This window comes from Anabrus simplex, chromosome 10 (genome assembly GCF_040414725.1).
Source record: "Anabrus simplex isolate iqAnaSimp1 chromosome 10, ASM4041472v1, whole genome shotgun sequence".
In the NCBI taxonomy this organism is placed as follows: domain Eukaryota; kingdom Metazoa; phylum Arthropoda; class Insecta; order Orthoptera; family Tettigoniidae; genus Anabrus; species Anabrus simplex.
Genome location: NC_090274.1, coordinates 127,618,608 through 127,644,137, shown reverse-complemented (window position 1 = coordinate 127,644,137; position 25,530 = coordinate 127,618,608). Strand labels below are relative to the sequence as shown.

Here is a 25,530-nt window from a genome sequence, read left to right as displayed (position 1 = left end):
ATCCGTAAATCAGAATGTTATCGTTTAAAATGGGTGAATATCGTGTTGTGTACAGAATTTTAAGGCGCATTTGATGCCGTTAACAAAAAAAATGTAAAAAAATAATTTAGTGTAAAAATGGCAATATAATGGAAAGTTTCGCCAAATGCAAAATCTTCATTGCATAGAACTTATCATGTCATAACTCCTATTTTATATTCATAATTTTCCTAAATTTTTCACTGCTGGTAAAGAAACATTTCAGCTCGATGTAGATAAGTTTATTTTTACATTTAAAAAATAACAAAATGCAGTTATATGCGTTTATTTTCAGTCATGTTCCGGGAATTTTATGTGCAGGCACGAACAAGTCAGTCGCTGGCCAGCGCCTTTCCTATTGAATTTACATGGGGGGTCAAAGCGAGGCAAATGGTCTTCAGATATGGAAGTTATTTTTAAAACAATCCCGAAGTTCTTATCTTGCTTAGTTCTTAATTTGTGATAGGAAGAATATATCCTTGAATTTTGGTTTCGCGCGTGACTCGGCTGGCTGGCTGGCTGGCTGGCTGTCTGGCTGGCTGAAGTACGGTAATGATCTCCCAAATATGCGCTTTTAACATTTCCAGACAGTCGCATGCAGTGCAGTGCTCATTTCGTCAGTAGTATGTATAATAGTGATTAAATACATATCAGTGACATATATACAATTCTTGAGGGCAAGTGTATTTCGTTTGTGTGGTTCGTGAGTTCGTGCTCGTGCGTGGGGATCTAATTTCTAAGAAAAAGTGCAGAAGGATCATGGCGTGGTTAAAGCAAAGCAAACGGTCTTCGGATATGGAAGTTATTTTTAAATCATACCTCAAGTCTTTATCTCGTTATCTCTTAATTTATGACAGGGAGAACGTCTCGTTTGTTTACGTTTCACGAGTGACTCGGCTGGCTGAGCTTTTAAATATACTGACAGCCGTGTGCAGTGGTGTTCATTTTATCAGTATTATAAGATTGATTACATAAAGATCAGTGATATATATAATATTTAATGGCATGTGGCCTCCGAGGAGGCCGAGTGCAGGTCTTTCGAGTTGACGCCACATAGGCGACCTGCGCGTCTATAAGAATGTGGCCCTACCTGTGATGAATTCTAATGCTCCCGAGCCATTGGAATTAACCAATGAAGTTTAAAATCCCCGACCCGGGCGAAAATCGAACTCGGGGCCCTCTGGACCAAAGGCCAGCACGTTAATCATTTAAGCCATGGGGCCGGACAAGATCAGTAATAAATGTATAGTTCTTGAGGACAAGTGGATTGTGTTTGTTGTATTTGTGTAGTCTGTGTAGTTGTCAGTTTGTGCTCTTGCGGGGGGTTATTTGTTCGAAGAAAAAAGTGCAGAAGGATGTACAATGGATCGTCAAATTAAAAAGAAACGTTCCGTAGGTAAACTCAGGGGAAAAGAAAGCAGTATTATAATGAGTGTCCTGGATTATTTTTTAAAGACTATGACTATGAGCAGCGCAGTCAGTGAAACAGCTAAAGCTACAGGTTGTTCCGAAAGAACAATCTATGCTATAAGGAAGGAACACACACACATGGTCCTTTGCGAACTCCCGCAAAAAAAGCAAAAAAAGAGAAGGACGGCAGAAAAATGCAAGGAAAATGCGGGTAATGAACATGGTTTTGTTCATAATGCTGAACAAACATTTTTATGCCATAAAAACATAAGACAATTGGGCAAATTACGTGAACGAAGTAAAGAAAAGTGAAAGAGATTTGTGGAAAGCAGACGAATTACAGGACGATGTCGACGATGAAAATTTTTTAATACGACTTTCTTCATCGTCTGTATCATCCTCAAGTTCATCTCCCGAAGCCGGTTCATCCAACGCGGGAACATCAGGCCTTGCAGAAAGGATAGAAGGTGTACGTCCAATGTCTGAGAGCAACGCCAGTGATTAAGGTACGTTGTATTTATTTTACCACCCTACAAATATTAATTTATGAATGAATGAAGTTAAAATTACAAACGAAAAATGTGGAACTGTGACGCCCTGTTTGAGTCACACTCGAGCGTGATCTTCACGAGTCGATTTCGCAACAGCGCGCTCCATCTACGCTGTACTGCAATTTAAGGTTGGAAGGCCTCGATGCATAATATCCTCGGGGTCGGAAAAGAACAAGCGTTGGTCGAGGGAGGAGGGATAGAAGATACGAAAGTGAGGACCGTTGCACGCCCTATAGTCGCCAACGTAAGGTCCTAAGTTAAGAGCCCTAAGAAAGGCAGGATGTTATTCTACCACCCGCACCCACAGTGGGACGGGTGACTGGAGTTGGTTGATGATGGTTAAGGATGTAAAGGACAGGGCTAAGGTTTCAGTGTTATGGAGCCCTCAAAATTACTTTATTTGAGAAAAGATCTGAAGGAATACAGCACGATTTGTTGCGGTAATAGAGTAAAGTTACGAAAATCTTGCAAACCATGGACAGGGAAAATTTGGGCGTACGCAGAGTAGCTGTTCGACTAAGGAGTATGTTCTGTGCTGTCAGTAGAACGATATTAGCAAAGGAATAAGACTTAACTAAGATTTTAAAAGTAGGAAGGCAAAGTTGGAACTGGGATAAATATTTGTTTATAGGAAGAGGAATTAGGGATTGTGTGAAATGGTTCAAGGCGGATCAGTGGTGATCTGATACGAGAAGAGTTCCTCTGCATCTTCCCAAAGGATGCAGTACGGCTTTTCGCCCCACTTTTATAGTCTTTACAGACGCCGAGGTGCCGGACTTTAGTACCGCAGGAGTTCTTTTACGTGCTAGTAAGCTGGTGTATTTGAGCACCTTGCCAAGGAGGTGTTACACTCAGCTGCACCATGAGAAGTTCAGATTTAGCGCTCCCACCACTGGAGCTCTACGGATAGCAACAGCAAAGCGAGCCTTCCATTCTATGGCAGAAACCAATGTCCCTAATCTTACGTAAAAGAATGATGAAATCTCACGTTTGGTCTGTTGCGCTCTATTGACCCAGACTGATATTAAGAGGCTAGAAGATGAGATGTGCAAGGAGTAAGTTGCGTGGAGAGGAAGACAAAGAAAAGAGACAGCTGTTGAGTGAGACTAGGAAGAGACAACTTTCTTGCATGGGACATAAGAATGTGTTGATGGAAATTTTAGAAAGTAATATACCTGGAAAACGCCCTCGTGGTGGACCAAGAAAGACATTCATGACGACATTTCTTGTGAATTCAGGATGCAGGAGCTATGCAGACGCACAACGCAGGGCGCCACCCTCTAAAAGGCCCGCCGTACGAACTTGTGTGGGACAAAGCCGCGTGCGTTCCATCGAGAAGCATCCGATCTCCCGATCACCTCTCATCAACCACATCGTCACTATTCATCCATCCACTTCAGGGAGAGTTTTCATCGTGGAGACATGATCCAGCGAACCCGAAGAGGAAAAAGTCCCTACTTATTTTCTTTCAGCATGATGTTTCTTTTGTTTTCCTTCACATTTACGTTTGTGAACCGTAATTAATTATATCTACAACTCGAGAAATATTTCAGACTTACCGTAACACTGGTTCTAGTCTCATTGTTGGTCAGCAGACAAAGTACGCATCCCCATACTAAAGGGCCCGATTGCTCCATCAAACTAAAAAGTTAAATTTCGAAAATCACTTGTTTCTTTACTCCTTTCCGGACAAGTTGGCTGTGCGGTACGAGGCGCGCTGCTGTGAGCTTCCATCAGGAAAATACTGCGTTCGAATCCCACTGTCGACAGCCCTGAAGATGGTTTCCCGTGGTTTCCCATTTTCACGCAGTCCAAATGTGCCAGTATCTTAATTAAGGCCACGAACGTTTCATTCCCACTCCTAGGCCATTCCTACCCCATCGTCGTCATAAGACCTACCTGTATCGGTGCGACGTAAAACAAATTGAATCCTATCCAAATTAACTCATTCACATAATCCTTTCTGTAATGTGTTCCTTGGTTCAATCCCTGATGCGTTCTTTTAAATTTTTAGATAAATGCCCACACCGAATGTAGTTATAAAGCCTTCAATGAAACTCTGCATTAAATCACATTAGCAATCGTAGTGGTAGAAAAAGGCAAAGTGCTAATCTAATCAACCAGATAACGATCAATAAGAAAAGTGTTGTAATGTTTTACGAATAAGTAAAAAATATATTCTCATATTTTATTATATTTTATTTACCCAAACTTCATTGCTCATATCTCTAGGACCATTGAGTTGCTTGCCTGAAGGATTTTTTTGTTATAAATTTCAGTTGAATTCGGGCGCTATTCAGGACGCTGTCGACAGTAGCCTACACATTAATCAAACAGCGAAAATAACTGTAGTCAGATACATTGGCAGATCCACGGTATCTTGCCACTGTGGCTTTAGGAAACGACAAGCAACAGGACAAACACAACCTACCTGGACCAGGTGTCGTGACCTACGTACAGGTCAGAGTTGTTAGGCAGCAGCTTGATGAGGGCAGAACAGGACCCAGAGCCCAACACTGGGCCACTCTCCAAAATATGAGATAATTCGCAGGTGGAGTTGTCGGTGCGATTCATGGCGGTCGTGAGGTCTTCCAAGTCTCCTTGAACATTCAACCACCTGAAACAAGAAACCTTTATACAACTTGGAGAACTCTGTTGAGTCAGTTTGATGTTCTCTGTTTCTTAAGAGTTTAAGGATTTTGTGTTTCTTGATATGCAACTTTCTATTTTATCCCAAACTCCCTTTTTCCAGTCCTCCACTCATAGGAAAGACCAATTCCAAGCGAGATGAAAAGGATAATAACATGGTGCTACTACAGCAGAAATAAAGGAACCCTGGAATTGCTGCTCCTTATGAAGGCAATTAAAGGAGATGTTGCCTCCTTCATTAGTGGATAAGTTTTGACATGTGTAATTCGGAACTATAACACTAAGTAAGGGTTATAGAACAGTCACGAAGCAATCGAGTATCTAACAAAGTGTTCCTAATCACAAGCAACGTGTTTCTCGTAAAGTGGGTAGCGCAGACCCATTCTGAACACAGCGGACCGACACATTCCAGCGCAGCGTACGGCGCAGCCACCGCTTCGGTGGAATACACGTGTTCCTCACATAAGGGCACTACTCACAGGTGACGTACTTCACATGGTGCTACTAGTCGCAAGTAACGTCTACCCATGGTATTCGTCACGTAATGGTACTAATTACAAGTAGTCTTATCATTCTAATGTCATCTTTTCTGGGACGCCCCTTTTAGTCGCCTCTTACAGGGGATACCGTGGGTGTATTCTCCACCCACAGGGGGTAAAACCAGACAAGCTGTATAAAGAAACTGAAGTGATAGGTGGTGTAAGTGAACGCCAAGCTGCTTTTATTCGTAGAAATGCGACAGAAAGGAAGGTTGTAAAACTAGGACTGTTAGACAATACCGTATGGTTGGTAAGACACGTATGAGGAGGGCAGATGATCACTAGAACTGGAAAGAGCCTATGGGACGGGTTTAAAGCAATTGCTGAGCGTGAAAATAGGTGTATAGGCCTACCTTTAAGGGAGGTAATGAATAGGAAATAAGAATTATATTATAAGAGAGAAATAAACAGATTAAGAAAGAGGTGCACGATCATTTTTTTTTCAATTGGCTTTACGTTGCACCGACACATATCGGTCTAATGGCGACGATGGGACAGGCATGGGTTTGGAGGGCAAACGAAGCGACCGTGCAACGCAAGCATTTGGCTGGTGTGAAAATGGGAAACTACGGAAAAACTTCTTGAGGGCTGCCGACAGTGGGGCACGAATTCACTATCTCCAGGATGCAAGCTCACAGCTGTGCGCCCCTAACCGCACGAAAAAATAGAGTTAGGAAAGGATGTAGAAGTATGGGGAAAATGAAGGAGCTCACAATGACAATTAATTTAGAAAGTCGGATAAGGATATCATGATGGCAGTGAGAATGGCGAGTGGCTTTTAGTGCCGGGAGTATCCGAGGACAAGTTCGGCTCGCCAGGTGCAGGTCTTTCCATTTGACGCCCGCAGGCACCCCGCGCGTCGTGATGAGGATGACATGATGATGAAGACGACACATACACCCAGCCCCCGTGCCAGCGAAATTAACCAATGACTTAAAATTCCCCACCCTGCCGGGAATCGAACCCGGGACACCTGTGACCAAAGGCCAGCACGCTAACCATTTAGCCATGGAGCCGAATAGGGAAAAATGGAAGGGTATGTATAAATACTTTTAGGCAGAAGCAGGTTCCACGGAGGTTATTCCAGGGATATTAAAGGCTGAGTGGCCTAGTAAGTGGTCCTGAGAGTCGGGATACCAGTTGCTATGGAATGGGAGTGGGCATCTAGGACACAGTCATGCCCGTCCTTGTGCTCAGGCGGCTAGGACTATACAATCCACCGGTGGTCCATAACCCGTTAGAGGAGAGATCCTCACTTGGACTATGTGCAAGTACGGTAGCATCCTGCTTCATGAATTTACCGAGCTCAGAACATTTTAAGCAAGCCTCGGACCAATGGGAGTAACGGAGCCCCATTCCCATTTGACAGGCGAGGGACTCCTTGGAAACAACTTGGCGAACGAAATGGAATTGCATGGGGAGCTATCAATATCAATGGAGCTTATGGAAGAAAGAAAGTAGAACTGGCTGAGTGAGCAAAGAGGATGCATCTAGATGTGGTACGAGTAAGTTATATACGGGTAAGGACAGATAACAAGGAAGAGACAGGAGATTATAAAGTGTACTTGACGGGTATTAGAAAGGGAAGGGCTGAGTCTGGGGTAGGGCTGTTTATCAGGAATACCATTGCACGCAACATAGTATCTGTTAGGCACGTAAATGAGCGAATGATGTGGGTATATTTGTCAGATGGAGGAATTAGGACGAGAATTGTCTCAGTGTATTCATCATATGAGGGTGCAGATGGGGATGAAGTTGACAAGTTTTATGAAGCATTGACTGACAGCGTGGTCAGGGTCAACAGCAAGGATAGAATAGTGCTAATAGGCGATTTCAATGTGAAGTATTGGAAATAGAACTGAAGGATACGAAAGGGTGATTGGTAAATGTGGGGAAGATATGGAAGCTAATGGGAATGGGAAGCGTTTGCTGGACTTCTGTGCTAGTATGGGTTTAGCCGTTACGAATACATTCTTCAAGCATCAGGCTATTCACCGATACACATGGGAGGCTAGGGGCACCAGATCCATAATAGACTATATCTTAACCGACTTCGAATTCGGAAGAAATGTTAGGAATGTACGAGTTTTCCGGGGAATTTTCGATGATCTGTAGTGACCTAAGAATCTCTAGGCCTAGGGTAGAGAAAGGCTGAGCGCCGAAGTATAGACGCATTTGACCTATGGTGTTGGAGAAAACTCTTTAGTGTTCCGTGGACTGCGAAGAGGTCTAATAAGACCATATTACAGGAAATCAACCCAGGCTGTTCAATGGGAGGTCAAATACTCAGACAAAAAAAAACTGACGTACTTCGGGCATATTATGAGAAAACATGATTCACTGGAAAAGACCTTAATGCTGGGGAAGACTGATGGTAACAGGAGAAGAGGGCGACAACGGATGAGGTGAATTGATGGCATCAAGGAAGCCACGGCTCTCAATTTAGAAAGACTTCGGAAAATAGTAGACGACAGGAAGAAATGGCGCACTTTGGTCTATGGGAACACAGAGATTCGAAAGCGACTAAACGACTAACAACAACAACAACAACAACAACAACAGGGTAGAGAAAGTGAAATCTGTCTGCAAACGAATAAGGGTAGAAAATCTCCAGGACAAGGAAATTAGACAGAAGTACATGGATATGATTAGTGAGAAGTTTCGAACAGTAGACAGTAAACAGGTTCAGGATATAGAAAGTGAATGGGTGGCATACACGGATGCTGTAGTAGAAACAGCAAGGGAATGCCTAGGAACAACTGTGTGTAAAGATGGGAAACGGCGAACATCTTGGTGGAATGATGAAGTGAGAGCAGTTTGTAAACGTAAAAAGGCTTATCAGAAATGGCTCCAAACAAGGGCCGAGGCAGACAGGGATTTGTATGTAGATGAAAGAAACAGAGCGAAACAAATAGTTGTTGAATCCAAAAAGAATTCACGGGAAGATTTTGGTAATAACCTGGAAAGGCTAGGTCAAGCAGAAGGGAAACCTTTCTGGACAGTAATAAAGAATCTTAGGAAGGGAGGGAAAATGGAAATGAACAGTGTTTTGAATAATTCAGGTGAACTCATAATAGATCCCAGGGAATCACTGGAGAGGTGGAGGGAATATTTTGAACATCTTTTCAACGTAAAATGAAATCTTCCTGATGGTGTTGCGAACAGCCAAGCTCATGGGGAGGAGGAAAATGATGTTGGTGAAATTACGCTTGAGGAAGTGGAAAGGATGGTAAATAAACTCCATTGTCATAAAGCAGCAGGAATAGATGAAATTAGACCGGAAATGGTGAAGTATACTGGGAAGGCAGGGATGAGTCGTTGAGAGGAAGTTGGATGAAAACCAGTGTGGTTTTAGACCTCAGAGGGGCTGTCAGGATCAGATTTTCAGTATGCGCCAGGTAATTGAAAAATGCTACGAGAGGAATAGGCAGCTGTATTTATGTTTCGTAGATCTAGAAATGGCTTCAAGATTAGCGTGGAGTGTTGGTTACGTACCTTCAGATTGGACAAAAGAAGTAATTGCACCTATCTATAAGCAAGGGAACAGGAAGGATTGCAACAACTATCGAGGTATCCCATTGATTAGTATACCACGCAAAGTATTCACTGGCATCTTGGAAGGGAGGGTGCGATCAGTCGTTGAGAGGAAGTTGGATGAAAACCAGTGTGGTTTTAGACCTCAGAGGGGCTGTCAGGATCAGATTTTCAGTATGCGCCAGGTAATTGAAAAATGCTACGAGAGGAATAGGCAGCTGTATTTATGTTTCGTATATCTAGAAAGAGCATATAACACGGTAGCGAGGGAAAAGACGTTCGCCATACTGGGCACTATGGAATTAAAGGTAGATTATTAAAATCAATCAAAGGCATTTATTTTGACAATTGGGCTACAGTGAGAATTGACGGTAAAATGAGTTCTTGGTTCCGGGTACTTACAGGGGTTAGACAAGGCTGTAATCTTTCACCTTTGCTGTTCGTACTTTATATGGATCATCTGCTGAAAGGTATAAAATGGCAGGGAGGGATTCAGTTAGGTGGAAATGTAGTAAGCAGTCTGGCCTATGCTGACGACTTAGTCTTAATAGCAGATTGTACCGAAAGCCTGTAGTGTAATATCTTGGAACTTGAAAATAGGTGCAATGAGTATGGTATGAAAATTAGCTTTTCGAAGACTAAATTGATGTCAGTAGGTAAGAAATTCAACAGAATTGAATGTCGGATTGGTGATACAAAGCTAGAACAGGTCGATAATTTCAAGTATTTAGGTTGTGTGTTCTCCCAGGTTGGTAATATAGTAAGTGAGATTGAATCAAGGTGTAGTAATGCTAATGCAGTGAGCTCGCAGTTGCGATCAACAGTATTCTGTAAGAAGGAAGTCAGCTCCCAGACGAAACTATCTTTACATCGGTCTGTTTTCAGACCAACTCTGCTTTACGGGAGCGAAAGCTGGGTGGACTGAGGATATCTTATTCATTAAGTTAGAACTAACCGACATGAAAGTAGCGAGAATGATTGCTGGTACAAACAGTGGGAACAATGGCAGGAGGGCACTCGGAATGAGGATATAAAGGCTAAGTTAGGAATGAACTCGATGGATGAAGCTGTACGCATAAACCGGCTTCGGTGATGGGGTCATGTGAGGCGAACGGAGGAGGATAGGTTACATAGGAGAATAATGGACTCTGTTATTGATGTGAAAGAACATGTAATCACCTTTTATAAGGTTTTATTAAACTTAAGACGACCAACTGGTGCATAAACAAATTCAGTGGCAACAGTAACATCTGACTAGAAAGTGTCAGAGAAAATATACAAATAAGGCAACTTTAAAGCTGGATTAAGACATGTCAAAGAGATCACACAAATAAATTATATCATTCACCCCCACCTATATAATAGTCCTTAAGGTGGGCGGGACAGTGACGGATTCTTGTGCTCCGTCTCGGTAGCTGGTAAGGAGTGGGAGACGCGGTTGGACCCCTTTCTTCTAACTTTAATGATTCAGGAGATCTCGTCTCGCATGGAGCTGGATCTGAGGATCCGGGTGAGGAGACAGGGGTCTGGTAATGTTCTGGGCTTCCATGGGAACGTTGTCCATCTATTACTCCTCCGGCATCTTCTTCTCCCCTTTCTTCAGAAATGCCTATTGAAGTAGGCAATGGTGCCAGGTCTCTAGTCGAAACAGTAGTTTCCCTTCCATCTTGGTGTTTTATATGAGCATACTCGGGATTTCCTTCAACAAGAGTAACTTCTTCCACGAGTGGTCCGTACTTAGATTGCCTGACATGCTTCCTAAGGAGTATTGGACGTGGAGTCAGAAGCCACGAGGGGATTGAGTGTCCATAACTGGATTTTCTCTGGTGCTGAAACATCCGCTCGTGGGGAGTTTCATTGGTAGTAGTACACAGCAGTGATCTGACGGCATGGAGGGCATCATGTACAACTTCTTCCCACTGTTGGATATGCATTCCCCTTGATTTCAAAGCTAGTTCCACACAACTCCAACATATTTTTCTGCTTGGCCATTGCCTCTTGGATTGTATGGAGTCGTTCTGCTTGTCGCCACACCAACAGCCGTGAAGAATGTCTTCAATTCCTGGGAAATGAATGCTGAGCCTCGATCGGAATGAACATATGAAGGCAATCCAAATATGGAGAAAAGTTGCTTAAGTTTAGAAATGACAGTGGACGAGGTGACATCTGGGCAAGGGAAGGCGAAGGGGAATCTGGAATATTCATCAACTAATATGAGGAGATAACGGTTTCTAGATTTGGATGGTAGAGGTCCCTTAAAATCCATGTTGTTGCGCTCAAAGGGGCGGGTAGCTTTGACGAGATTACCTTCATGCCTGATGAATCTAGGTTTCAATTCAGCACAAATTTTACAAGCTGATATGACCTTCTTTACATCTTCTAGCGAATAAGGCAAGTTCTTCGACTTAATAAAGTGATTAAGCCGTGTTATACCAGGGTGACATAAAGCTTCATGGAGGATTTTCAGTTTAGGTCCGCAACACTCAATAGCCAAACAAACTCTGGAGAAGGCATCTGCAACTTCGTTATGTTGTCCTGGTCTGTAAATTATTTCATAATCAAAACACGAGAGTTCAAGTCTCCAGCGCAATATCTTCTCATTCTTCACCTTACCAAGATGTCTAGTATCAAACATAAAGGCTACTGACTTCTGGTCAGTGATGAGTCGAAAATGTCTTCCTAGCAGGTAATGTCTCCATTTTTTCACGGATTCAATGATAGCCTGCGCTTCTTTCTCCACGGATGAATGTCGTTGTTCAGATCGGTTTAGTGTGCGAGAGAAGAACGCAATGGGGTGTCCATTTTGTGTTGCTCTAATTGTGTGTTCTGAAGCATCAGTCTCTACAGTGAACAGAGCTTTATCATCTATAGCTGATACTAGTGCATTTTTCACATCATCTTTCAGCGCTTTGAATGCTTCAATAGCTTTGTCATTTAATGGAAAACTACCAGTTGAAAGGTTATGTATTTTCTGGGAGAATCTTGGGATGAAGTTGGCGAAATGAGCGAACATGCCCATCGCTCTTCGAAGAGAAGCAGTGTCAGTTGGTAATGGGAGCTCTTGTAAAGGTGTCAATCGGTCGGGATCTGGGCGAGATGACATAACCCAGTAGCTTTATTGTTTTGACCGAATAAACGCTCTTCTTCTCGTTGACCGTGAATTCATACTTTTGCACGGCTCTCAGAAACTTCTTCAAATTGAAGTCGTGTTCTTCCTTGGTCTTGCCACCCACAATGATATCGTCTAGGTAAGCAGTAACCCCATTAAGTCTTTAATTTTTGATAATCGTATCTATTGTTCTTTGGAAACAAGGTACCCCATTTGTGGGGCCAAATGGAATCCGTTTGTACTGCCAAAGTTAACCGCATGCCTCGAATGCTGTGTAAGGGCGATCCTCCTCACAGATAGGGATCTGGTGATAGGCGTTTTTCAAATCAACTGAACTGAACACTTCATAATTTGCTACCTTGTTGACTATATCCTCGATACGTGGGAGTGGGTAAGCATCTAGCTCGGTATACTGATTTATTGTTCGTGAATAGTCAACTACCACACGGCGCTTGTGGTTTTCTGATTGGGTAACAAGAACCTGAGCACGCCATGGAGAAAAGCTTTCTTCTATAACATCCTCATTCAAAAGTCGCTGAACTTCTTGTTCAATGAATTTGGCATCACTTGCTGTGTGGCGTCGGGACTTTATGGCGATTGGCTTGCAACCTGGAGGTATATTTCGGAAAAGTCGAACAGGTTCGACCTTCGCGACTGTTAATCCGCAGATACTCAGAGGTTCTCTGTGACCCCCAAACTTAATCTCTACAGATGAATGACGGCCAAGTATATCATGTCCTAAAATGACGTCAGAGCAAAGGTCTGCCAAAATGTTAAGTTCAGCATCTTTGTAAATGTGGTCTTCAATTTTTATATCTACAGAACAGGCTCCTTTCACTAAAGAGCTAAGCGACGTTGAAGCCATAGTAACAGTGAGGCCGCTAGCAGAAATAGGTACTTTGAGCTTTTGGACCAGCTTCTCGGAAATAAAACTTGTTGAACTGCCCGTATCAACTAGAGCGTTGGTCTTCATTCCATTCAAACGGATGGGTATTATAGCTTTAGATAAACAACCCAATGGAGAAATAGAAGCTAAAAGTATGGTATGACAATGGCAAGATTTGTTGGAGCTTGAAGATTTTGAGCTCTTGCATACCTTTGCGTAGTGGCCGATTTTTGAGCAGGCACGGCAAATGGCCTCCCTTGCTGGACAAGAGTTTCTGTTGTGATAATTAAGTCCACAGAAGTAGCATTTCTTTGTTGTTGCGGCGACAATCTCACCTGATATTTCACTACCCGCCAAGCTACATTCACGTCTTTCGCCGATTGAGTGAGATGAACTAGAGAAACGATGCTCCTGGACAGTATTGACTAAAGCAGGTCCTTGGTACTGAACAGATTGTTCCAATGCCGACTCTAAAGCCTTTGCTTTCATCGAAGCCTCCTCGAGAGTAAGATTAGGATTCTCCAATAACCTCTGACGAATGCTTGAGTCGAGAAGGCCGGCAATGAAAGCATCGCGAATACAATCGTCTCTGTTCACTTCTGCCGTCACAGCTTTAAAATTACAATCCTTGCTCAGGAGCCTCAAAGATTGTATATATATCGATACAGTTTCGCCAGATAGCTGTTTCCTAGTTGCCAATTTGTGTCGTGCAAATATCTCGTTCACGGGCTTGGAAAAAATAGTAACCAGGATACTAATGGCGTCATTATAAGTTTTGGCTTCATTGATATATTCGTAAACGGTAGGTGAAACATGGTTGATCAATATGCGTAATTTGTCAGCGTCACTTACTTGATACGCCAAAATGAAGTTCTTGAACGTGCTGTACCAATGTTTCCATTCTTGTTGAGCGTTACTGGATTCTGGGTCAATGCTTAAACGTTCCGGACGAAGTAATTTTTCCATTATCTTGCTTTCTTCTTCAGTTTAATAAATTGATGTGAAAGAATATGTAATCACCTTTTATAAGGTTTTATTAAACTTAAGACGACCAACTGGAGTATAAACGAATTCAGTGGCAACAGTAACATCTGACTAGAAAGTGTCAGAGAAAATATACAAATAAGGCAACTTTAAAACTTGATTAAGACATGTCAAAGAGATCACACAAATAAATTATATCAGTTATGGAGGCTAAGAGAAGTAGACGGAGACCAAGACGACGATGGTTAGACTCAGTTTCTAACGATTTAAACATAAGAGGTATAGAACTAGTTACAAATAGAGGATTGTGGCGACGTTTAGTAAATTCACAGAGGCTTGCCGACTGAACGCTGAAAGGCATAACAGTCTTTAATGATAATGTATGTATGTATGTATGTATGTATGTATGTATGTATGTATGTATGTATGTATACTTAGTTCACTACAGATCAGGTAGTGGTCTGTATCATCGAAAAATCCCCGTAAAACTCGTACATTCCTAATAGATTTCCTGAATTCGAAGTCGGTTAAGATATAGTCTATTATGGATCTGATACCCCTAGTCTCCCATGTGTAGCGGTGAATAGCCTTATGCTTGAAGAATGTATTCGTAACTGCTAAACCCATACTAGCACAGAAGTCCAGCAAACGCTTCCCATTCCCATTAGCTTCCATATCTTCTCCACATTTACCAATCACCCTTTCGTATCCTTCAGTTCTATTCGCAACTCTCGCATTGAAATCGCCCATTAGCACTATTCTATCCTAGCTGTTGATCCTGACCACGATGTCACTCAATGCTTCATAAAACTTGTCAACTTCATCCTCATCTGCACCCTCACATGGTGAATACGCGGATAGAATTCAGCCGATCCGTGTTATTCACACAGATATGGGATATTCGTACACCTAATCGCAGATAGAAACAACAACAATTCGCAGTGTAGAGCTTCAAAAGAACGTATTCTCGCTCAGAGCCTTCCTCGCCTTCAAACCATATGTTTCAAATGTTTCTAATGAAAGTCTTCCTGCGACAATATCATGGACTGTACGTGTTTATGAGTAGAAAGTGGTGACTAACAATTTCTGCGACAACTGTACCATGGCACGCAATACTCTCGTGCCGTCGTAACGGTAATGCGAATTTCATACCTTTTAGTACAAGATTACACGAAATGAACAGATAGTCACTATGTGATGAGTACTTACAGGAAATTGTTCGCAGTCAACATCATTGAAGTATTTTTCCAGCCGTAGTTGTAGCCGTCCACTACGCCTTCGAGCTGCTTGTAGAACAGCTTTACCTGTGACAGAAACAGAACATACATTACCATTTGCCAAGTTTTGATAGCTTTGCATCGGTTTTAGTTTCGACAAAAAATAATAACAAACCAACATCATTCCGTCATTTACTCAACGTGTCCATTATAGCTGGGGGTCGTCTGAAATTTGTATCACGAAACTGAAGATACACAATGTGTGACGGGATTTGAAGGAGGGACGTTACAGTAGATGGTCTCAATTGGCTCTACGTCGCATCAACACAGATACGTCTTATGGCACAGGAAAGGCCTAGGGGTGGGAAGGAAGCGGCCGTGGCCTTAAGTAAGCTACATTTGCCTGGTGTGAAAATGGGAAAAACGACGGAAAACCACCTTCAGGGCTGCCGGCAGCTCCGGAATTCAAGCTCACCGCATGGCGCTTATCTCATCACAGTCTAGAGAACTGACGTAGACCTTGTCCCCATACGGGTGTCTCTTGGAAACGATTCGTTAACTCACATCAAATATTGAAACAATTTTACATAAACAAAAGACTTACTGTGCAAAATAATATTTACATGTGGTAATATAAACAAGAATATTAAAAAAGTAATAATTCGGAAGCATAGCGAAGGTGAGTTCAGTGCCTGTTGGAATATTGTGGTGAGTTGCTGTTTTCTTAGCTTTGAGTGTCCTATCCTCACCTGGTCTTGACTAACTGGATACCGTGTTATTGAACTGATGCTATTTCACGGAGTGGCCAGCCGGTGATCATGTCTCGTACCTTCTTTCGCTGCCTGATCAGCATACTCAAGGAATACACAGTATGGTAACATGTTTTCCTACGTTCTTAATTTCTTCAAACAAGAACTGGATTTCCCTTATGACAATATGGATCGATGAAAAGTTTAAAATTGCAGTAAATGCACTTTTGGAGTCAGAACAAATTATAAATGAATTCGAATAGTTTGTTTGTAAAATCTGTAACATAGCCTTTTTAACAGCAAAGAGTTCATTGGAAATGATCCTGTAGAAGTCAGGCACAACCATTCCTGTCGTTGCATTTCGATCCATCGGTATAAATTAGACTGTGTTTTGGGCGTCTAGTACAAATCTCATTGAATAATTGTAGATAAACAGTTTTGTTAGTCTGAACTTTACCATTGTTGATTAGTTCTAGCTTGATTGTAGGCAGAGTCATTTTCCAGGGTTGAGGTATAAGAGATCGGTCGATGTGTAGTATAGAGGCACCTTATACGTGTTTAAATATCCTGAGATGGAAAGGCAATGGTTGTGCATGTGAGACAGTGAATTAATCTTTATGTCTCTGAGAAAATACGTAATGTTTCATGTGTGAATCATTCATGGCTGTTATCTTGAAAGCGTATAATAAGCTCAGTTGTTTTCTTCCGACTCCAAGTGATGGTTCATTTGCTTCGACCTGCGTACTGGTTACCGGACTCGTACGGTTATCCCCAAGCCTATTCCTAGAGCGGTGGATTGTACTAGCTATATTACGGAGGCAGTGACTAGTTCAAGCATCTAGCAGAATTATACACTCTACCGCCATAGTCTAACTTGGCTCTTGTTTCGGACTCACCCGCCTTTCTAATCCAAAACAGAGGGACAGTTAGCTAGACAATGGCCTAACCCTGATCCAGTTACTAATAATAAATATTCAACTAACCACGATAATCTTCCAGTAAGTAAGACTGATATCTCTGATGTTCTTCCAATTAGCAGTGAAACAAGTAGTTTGTTTAATTTTGTAAATAATTACACAGTAAATATTTCATTCAATTTAAAATGTTCTACATATTACATTTCCTTTGCCCCTTCACACCTATCAAAGTTTTCCTAGTCGTCGTCATTTCATTTTTTTTTTTTGAAAATGTAGGCTGAAGAACTTCTAGTTATCTTTTTATCACCTCCGTTGTTCCTTTCTTACTACGCTCCTATCCAACCTCCCTTAGTCATCTCTTGCTACTTTAAAATTAAAATTAGCGCATACGCCATCCGTCATGCATATCCGCATGCGACACCTATCCGAAGGATGGAGAACTGCTTGTCACTTATTTAGGTATATAGCGCCCCCGCAATCCTACTCTCTCCCACGGCTAACAGAGTGCAGGAGTAATCCGTTTTACAGTAACTTGTAAACTCGCCCTCAGAGTGTACCTCAAGTTGATGTATATGCGCACTTGCTATTCCCCCTCTTATGTCTCTAGCGGGATCTAATAGTCAGTTGTTTACACTAACACGCGAAGTTGCCGTGAGAGCTCCCTGTTATGTCTCTAGCGGGATCTGATGGTCATTTGATTACAGTAAATCATGAAGTAGCTGTGGGAGCGCACTTATATCTCTAGCGGGATCTGATAGTTATTTGTTTACAGTAACTCACGAAAGTCGTCGTAAGAGCGCACTGTTATGCCTCTAGCGGGATATTTGTATACAGTAACTGACGAAGACTCGAGAGTGCACTGACATGTCTCTTCTCCCCCCACACACAACTGAGCCAGGATCGAACCTGCAAAGTTTGCGACGGAAGGCCAGGGTCTCAACCGTCTGAGCCTCCCATCCTCGCAGGGCAAGGGAGGTGGTGGTTTAGAATTTATAATTACTAGATTGTGTACAAAAAAGCCTCGAATAATTTCCGATCCTCTCCGCAGTGGTCATATGGGGTGAGAGCATATAATACTTGTGATAATTTGTCCGTCGGATGGAGACGTAGAGCCTTGAGCTGACCTCTCGATGCTATTCGACAGGGGAAGGCTATGTGCCACTACCGGGTTTTACCCTCTGCCTTCGTATTATCAAATATCCTCTCGTTAATTTAATCTTATTATGTTCCATGATGAGGTCGACGTCAGGAAGAGCATTCGGTTATAAAATATCCATCTTGGTAAATTCATACTACCACAAACTCAACATCGTAGAGAAACGGGACAAGGAATGGACACAGGTTAGGTTATAACCTCATGCACCCTTAGCCAGCAGTCCGCATTTCAAATCACCCACTCTGTGACGTCACAGCTCTGTCAGGAGAAGGCCACCGCGTTCGGTTGTGTAAAGATAAGCATACATTTGAAATCGTCCGCGCTTATTACGCCACAGCTCCGTCACTCCTCCAAGGCGAGACGTCAAAGAGCCTTATGAGGTAAGGTTAGGTTAGGTTAGGTTACCGTTCGTAGCCAAGGTTATCACCCTCACTGTGACGTCACAGCTCTGTCAGGAGAAGGCCTGCGCGTTAGGTCATGTAAAGATGAGCATGCATTTTAAAGCACCCGCCCTTCTTACGCCACAGCTCCGTCACTCCTCCAAGGGGAGACAGCAAACATCCTGTGTGAGGTTAGGTTACCGTTCGTGCCCAAAGTTAGGTTAAAACACGTGTTAACTACACCTACAAATCAACTTACCAGTTCGGCTCCTCCAAGGGGAGCCCGTAAATAGCCTGTCTGAGGTTAGGGTAGCGTACCTCGTAGCGAGGTTAGGTTAACATTTCATCATGGCGTCATAACCTCAACTACCAGTCACCTAACCTATTGGACTATTCCAAGGGGAGCCAATAAAGGACCTGTATGAGGGTAGCGTTCGTGCGCAAGGTCAGGTTATCACTTCAATATGTCGTCTTAACCTCATCTGCAGGTCACCTAATCGATTTGTGGCTCCTCCAAGAGCGCCCGATTGATTCGGCTCCTCCAAAGGTGTCTAGGCCCATTCGATACGGCTCCTCCAAAGCGGCCATTGAGGTTAACATTACCCCGTACCTATGGGTAAGATGTCATAACCTCACCTAGGGGTCAAAAACACTTCAGGTTGTCCAGAGAGTTTATCTTTGCCCTCCTACGTATGGGTATGGCGTCATTAACTCGCCTAGGGGTCAAGAGCATCCCAGATTATTCTCTGACCAATTAGGCCCCTCCAATAGTGTCTGTAAGGTTAGGCTTCCTCTCGTACGCAAGGTTATGACGTTATTCGGCGTTTTAATCTCGCCGACAGGTCATTGAACCCGGATACCTACATATCTTTACTACTCAAAAAAGCGTGGGGAAAACGCTGACTCAGCATCCATTGTTTTAGGACATACTTTGCCCTTCTACTGTCCAAGTTAACATGTTTTCAAAGGTAACTCCTACAACGTTCAGTATTTTCAACGACTTAAATTCTGTGATTGTATGTATAAGGTTGCGTTCATAACTTCATAACTTGCTTTCAGAGAACAATATACCTTTGGTTTTGGTTTTTTAAAACTTGAAACCTGTGTCCTTAGCCAAGTATTGGATGTTTCAAATGCTTTCTTGTAGTAATATTCGAGTTGTAAGAACGTTCTTTCCTGCACAAGATACTGAGATTTAGTTTTCTAAAGACTGGTGAACTGACGTAGGAAGCAATGCTATTTATTGCTGCCAGGAGCAATGTGTTGCTGATGACTGATCCTTGTGGGAATCCATAATCGACTGCATCTTCCTTTGATAAAATTTCATTTATCTCTGACTTGGATTATTCGATCCTGAAGTATCGATCCTGTCTAAGGCACTTGATAGGGTGGATCATGGGAGACTACTGGCAATAATGACTGCAATTGGACAAGACAAAAGAGTGACTGGATGGGTTGCCAAATTTCTAGAGAGTAGATCTCAGACAATTAGAGTAGGTGAAGCCATATTTGGCCTTGTAATAATTAAGAGGGGAATTCTTCAAGGCAGTATTATTGGGCCTTTATATTTTCTTATAAATATAAATTATATGAGTAAAGAAGTGGAATGAGAGATAAGGCGTTTTGCTGATGGTGTTATTCTGTACAGATTGATAAGTAAGTTACAGGATTGTGAGCAACTGCAAAATGACCTCGATAATGTTGTGAGATGAGCAGGAGCAATGGTATGATGATAAACAGGGTTGAAAGTCAGGTTGTGAGTTTCACAAATTGGAAAAGTCCTCTCAGTTTTAATTACTGCATAGATGGAGCGAAAGTTCCTTTTGGGGATCATCTGGGTGTTAATATAAGGAAAGATCTTCATTGGGATAATCATATAAATGGGATCGTAAATTAGGGGCACATGGTAATAACAATAATAAACGTATGGCTTCAGCTACCGTGCGCAGACATTTCAATTTGACTCCATGTGGCTGTCTGATCGTCAATTTCGGCATTCCGTTTTACTCTAGACCTACTAGATTGCAGACAGTAAACCGGATCATTATTGGGCGTCTGTGTCTGAGATTTTAATGAATTTTGTCGGCTCAACACCAAGTGTGTCACCAGAGATCTTTTACATGTCGACATTGTACGGCATGGAGTGTCGAATGGACTTTTTCCGTCCTTCAACAATCTGACTACCTCTGCCGGATTTGAACCCGTTAACTTGTGATCCGGAGGCCGAAACTCTACCACTGATCCACTGAGGCAGCTGTGCGCATGGTTATGAGGGTGTTTAAGGGTTGTAGTAATGATGTAAAGGAGATGGCATATAAGTCTCTGGTAAGACCCCAAATAGAGTATAGTTCTAGTGTACGGGACCCTTACCAGGGTTACTGATTCAATAACTGGAGAAAATCCAAGGAAAAGCAGCTCGATTTCTTCTGGGTGATTTTCGACAAAACAGTAGTGTTACAAAAATATTGCAGTTTGGGCTGGGAAGACTTGGGAGAAAGAAGATACGCTGCTCGACTTAGTGTGATTTTCTGAGCTGTCAGTGGAGAGATGGCGTGGAATGACATTAGTAGACGAATTTGAGGTAGTGTCTTTAACAGTAGGAAAGATGACAATATGAAAATAAAGTTGGAATTCAAGAGGACGAATTGGGGCAAATGTGCGTTTATAGTAAGGGGAGTTAAGGATTGGAATAACTTACCAATACCTTTCCCATAAATGTCCAATTTCTTTGAAATCATTTAAGAAAACGCTAGGAAAACAACAGAAAGGGAATCTTCCACTTGGGCGACTGCCCTAAATGAAGATAAGTAGTGATTTATTGATTGATTGATTGATTGATTGATTGATGATGGTGCCAGCATTTTTCAATTAAAAGTTAAGTTCTTCCTGAAATCTTGTTTCTCACAACGTAATCTTTCCCCATCATGTCATGGGTTTTTCAGTGGCTAAACTGACTGCTGTGAGGTGCTGTTTGTTGAGGAGCGGGTCTCAGATTTCGGATTTCGTAATTGTTTTCACTGGAAATTTCAAAAAGTATTCGCCAATTTATCAGCTATATGTTGAGAATAATTTATGAAGGATCCATCAACTGGGTTTCTGAGAGCCATAACTTCGAATTGATGGTATTTGCCGCTTCTTCTTTTGATTTTATCCCACATGACATTTTTGTGGAATTTTGGCAGTTAATGAGGAAAGAAATGTCAGCCAAGTGTTTGTTTTACCTTGTTTAATTTCTTTGCGAGATATTACTGTTTACTTTTGATAATTTATTTTATTTTCAGGAGTGGGCTTTGTCTTGCAAATATAAAAGACATGGTTCTTATTCTTTGTAGCCTCTTTTCAATATTATTCCACCAGGGTACCATTTTATCGATGAGTCTATAGTTACTTTGGTGATAGCGGAATCTGCAGATTGGATGATTAATTCTGTAAAATCACTAACTATATTATTAATATTCTTATTAGAGAATTCACTTGCTAATGTTAGATCATTTACAAGATTATGAACTTTATTTCTAAGCAGTTGCCAGTTACCTTTTTTCATATTCCACTTTGTTCGGTAAGTTTGAGAATTAAGTGAAGATTTGCCATGACTAATTACAATAGGAAAATGGTCACTTCCATACATCGAAAAGTTATCATGTCTTTCCCACACAGCCAACATAGGCCAGTCATTATTCGTTATGGTACAGACCAGTTGAATAATGAGACATGTCAGGTGTGCAAATAGTTAAGTCTATACTGCTATATGTCGCTTGAGCTTGGTCGTAGCGAGTAGGCGCTGTCCAGTTTAATGATATCACGTCGAATTAATCCATTAACATTTCTCTTGCTCTTGCCCTTGCCCTTGTATCTGTATTATCAGAGCCCCACAAGCTTTTGTGACTATTAAAATCACCCATCGATATAAAGGGTTTAGGTAACTGGCGTATTAGATTTCTCAAACTATCACTGTGAAAATCATAACTGTTTGGAATACAGGCGGGGGTAGTAAATTTACTACAACTGCTACTGCTTCCAAATCAGTGATTAAAGGTACGTCTTGTTGATTCAGGTTAGATTTGACGTAAGTTGCTACTCCACCACTTGCATGACATGCATTAATTCTACTTTTATGACGTGATTTTAAATGTTCTTAAATTGGAATTTATGTTATCTCGAAAGTTTGTTTCTTGTAGACAAACTACGTCAGGTTGATGTTTACCAATTAGGAGCTGCAAATACTCAAGCTCCGATCGAAAACCGGTAATGTTCCACTGAAGTATTGTAGACGCCAAAGCTGTGGTGTTGGTGTAGCCATTACTGAGGGGATCAAGGAAGAAGCCTCCCCGAAGATTGTGGTTATTGCAGTTGGGCGTTCCCTGGACAACGGTTTAACCGACTGATTCTTCCACAAAAGTGCTGCTACACAGCAACAAGTATGCAAGACAACTTATCAACGAAGAGTCCTTTTCAGGACCGACCAAGCCCGTAACACTCATCAATTTCCTTTGATAACAACTTACGGATATGTCACTTGAACATCGAATCAATTTCAACTGCTAAGAGTCAATATCTCTCACGCCTGATGCTGCACACTACTGTAGATATAAAAGCAATACAGGAGACTCACACCAAGGATGAAACAGATATTTACAGAAGATGAAGGATGTATGGTTATACTCTGGCTGAAGCCACAAATGATGAATAATACGGTATTGCTACATATGTCAAGTCCCATCTCACTAACTACAAAGTAACTTATCAAGCCAGAACAGCAAGTGTCTTTCTTTTGGCTGCAGAGATTGTCGGCATCACTGCTGTAAATATTTGCAAACCTCCACAAGTCAGCTGGCCAAATTCTCCTGTAAGATCCTTGAGTCACCCAGCAGTGTATGTCGGTGATTTCAACAGCCATAGTCATGTACGGGATATCAGGATGAAGACGACTATGGTGCGATTCTAAATGAATGGATGGATCTGTACAATTTTCAGCTTGTGTACAACGCTAAAGATCCAGTAACGTTCCGATCTGGTAGATGGTTAAAGGATTATTCCCCTGATCTGTGTCGACATTTCACAACGAAATGTCATCAAGTCTTTCCCACACAGTCAACATAGGCCAGTCATTATTCATTGTGGTACAGAAATTCCACTAGTCACCGCCATCCCACAACCTCGATGGAATTTTCAACTTGAGAACTGCTAACTGATTCAGAAAGGTCCCCATTCCATCCAATTACGAAAGATGACAGTGTGGAGGGATGGCTTGAAATCAAAGTTTATTGAAATCATCCCAAGTCAAAAGCTGGCGGTTCTAGTGAACGACATGGTCTCTGACGGACGCTTTAAGGTGTTTCTGAATGGACAATATAGCAGATAGAGAATTATAAGCAATGGCCTACCTCAGGGATCACTCTGGATCGGTCCTTGACATTCAAACAACGGTGAATCACGTTATCTAGGAAACTTGGCTCCAGAGTGAATCGACTCCACAAGATTGCCGGAAGTAGCTGGGGTGTGGACGCCAATACCCTACGCTCTGCTGCACTCGCCCTTGTGTATTCTGTTGGTGAATACTGTGCTGCCGTGTGGCAAAACAGCGTTCACACAACAAAGATTGATGTCCAGCTTAATGAAGCCATGAGAGTGATCACTGGTGCTGTTCAGTGGTTACCTGTCTTAGCTAATATAGCCTCGCAAGATCTAAGGAGGAATGCAGCTAAGGTAAACTTGCTCGAGAAGATCTCTTCTCATAAGAACTCTCCCGTGTACGATGCCCCACAAGACCCACCAACAACTCGTCTGAAATCACACAAACCACCCTGAACTGATTTTAAAAGTATGAGGAGTTCTTTCGACATGATCTCCGAGTTGCGATAACATTGGCATGAACATCCACCCAACAACGCTCACTTGGTTCAAGATCAAACGAAGAAGGTTGAAGGATTCCAACGGCCGCGTCAAACCTCGTCGAAGCTGAACCCAATCAGAACGGCTCAAGGGAGGTGTGGTTACATGTTGAAGAAATGGGGTTTCCGTTCATCTGCTGACTGCGACTGCCCAGCGGAGGAGCAGACAACGGAACACATTGTTAAGGAGTGCCAACTTCGAGAATTTAACGGTGATCTGAGGCTTCTACACCAAGTGACTCCGAGTGCTCCTCTCGACTGGTTATCAAATTTGGACATTTCCATTTGATATTAGATATTTTGTATGTATACTTGTAAATCCATACAATATACAATATATATATATATATATATATATATATATAGCCATTACTGAAGGGAGGCGGTGTCGTCACTGGTGTAATCTGTCATTGAGATGTCAGTTGTCACATCTTTATCTTTCCCAACGGCCTTTATCAGCTTTTTAACCATTCGAGTGCTTCTACTTTTTATGACTTTGTGAGTGTAGTAAAGATACAGCGTCTGCTAGGCCCTCCAGGTCTTGGGTGTAGTTATATGCAATAGTTGTTATGCCTGTAACCCCAACAGTCTTTCCGAAGAAGCTTTGAAGTTTTAGGTAACTGAGAGGAAACAAGTCCGGTTCAGTATCCATATTACTTACTGCTATCTTCTTCATTTCCGTCTTTAATTTCTTGACAGGCTGAACGGACCTAAGGTTCTTAACCTGTTCCTGAGTTCGATTTCCCATTATCTAGGACATTTATATTGGTTGTTTTGCTACTGGCTAGTGATATTGGCCTTTTAGATCTGTGGCATTGCATTTCTGCGAGAATCTGAGATTTAAAGGTGCAGATAGAGTGAGCTCATTGGAAATGTCAGATGGTGAGGATGGAACTTGAGTTCGGCATAATAATAGTCGACAGCCTACTTACGAGGTACTTAGATTGGAAACAGCAGTATTTTGTGGGGGAATTGACTTAATTTTGTTTTGAGGCCTATTTTCTGGTTTTCTTGTTTCACTGGTAATTGGAAGAACATCAGAGATATCAGTCTTACTTACTGGAAGCTTATCGTGGTTGGTTGAATATTTATTATTAGTAACTGGATCAGGCTTAGGCCATTGTCTAGCTAACTGTCCCTCTGTTTTGCATTAAAAAAGGTGGGTGAGTCCGAAGACAAGTACATCCAATACTTTGTTCCATCATGTTCAAATTGTAAAGTCTCAGGTAGCTTATCAAAGTCCTCAGCTTGAGTGTACATTTGTCTTCGAAAACTGAGTATGTGTGAGAATCCAGATATTAATAATCCAGCTCTAATTGGAGAAATCTTTGACATTAGTTTACTGCCTAACTTTAGTAGTTCTTCAATTACATAGTGCTTGTCAGGAGACATCAGCATGACACCAAACTTCCGACGAAAAAGTGGAGAGTGCTGAATTCAACAACTACTGATGACACAGAAAAGACAATTGTTTTGGTCCTTAATGAAAGAGATTTTGAAGAGCTCAAGGGGAGAGACCTTAAGGCCGAGCTTGGACTTG

At 42.0% G+C, this 25,530-nt stretch overlaps 1 protein-coding gene across 1 annotated transcript in view; it reads right to left on the bottom strand.

Moving 5' to 3' along the window:
* Window positions 1-25,530, bottom strand: part of LOC136881915 (putative phospholipase B-like 2) — a 166,874-nt gene that overhangs the window by 44,564 nt on the left and 96,780 nt on the right. Inside the window, exons 3-4 of the mRNA XM_067154360.2 lie at window positions 14,890-14,984; window positions 4,411-4,596 (exon numbers count right to left, since the gene is read on the bottom strand). Coding sequence (XP_067010461.2) covers window positions 4,411-4,596; window positions 14,890-14,984 — 281 coding nt within the window. The remainder of the gene's footprint in view (window positions 1-4,410; window positions 4,597-14,889; window positions 14,985-25,530) is intronic.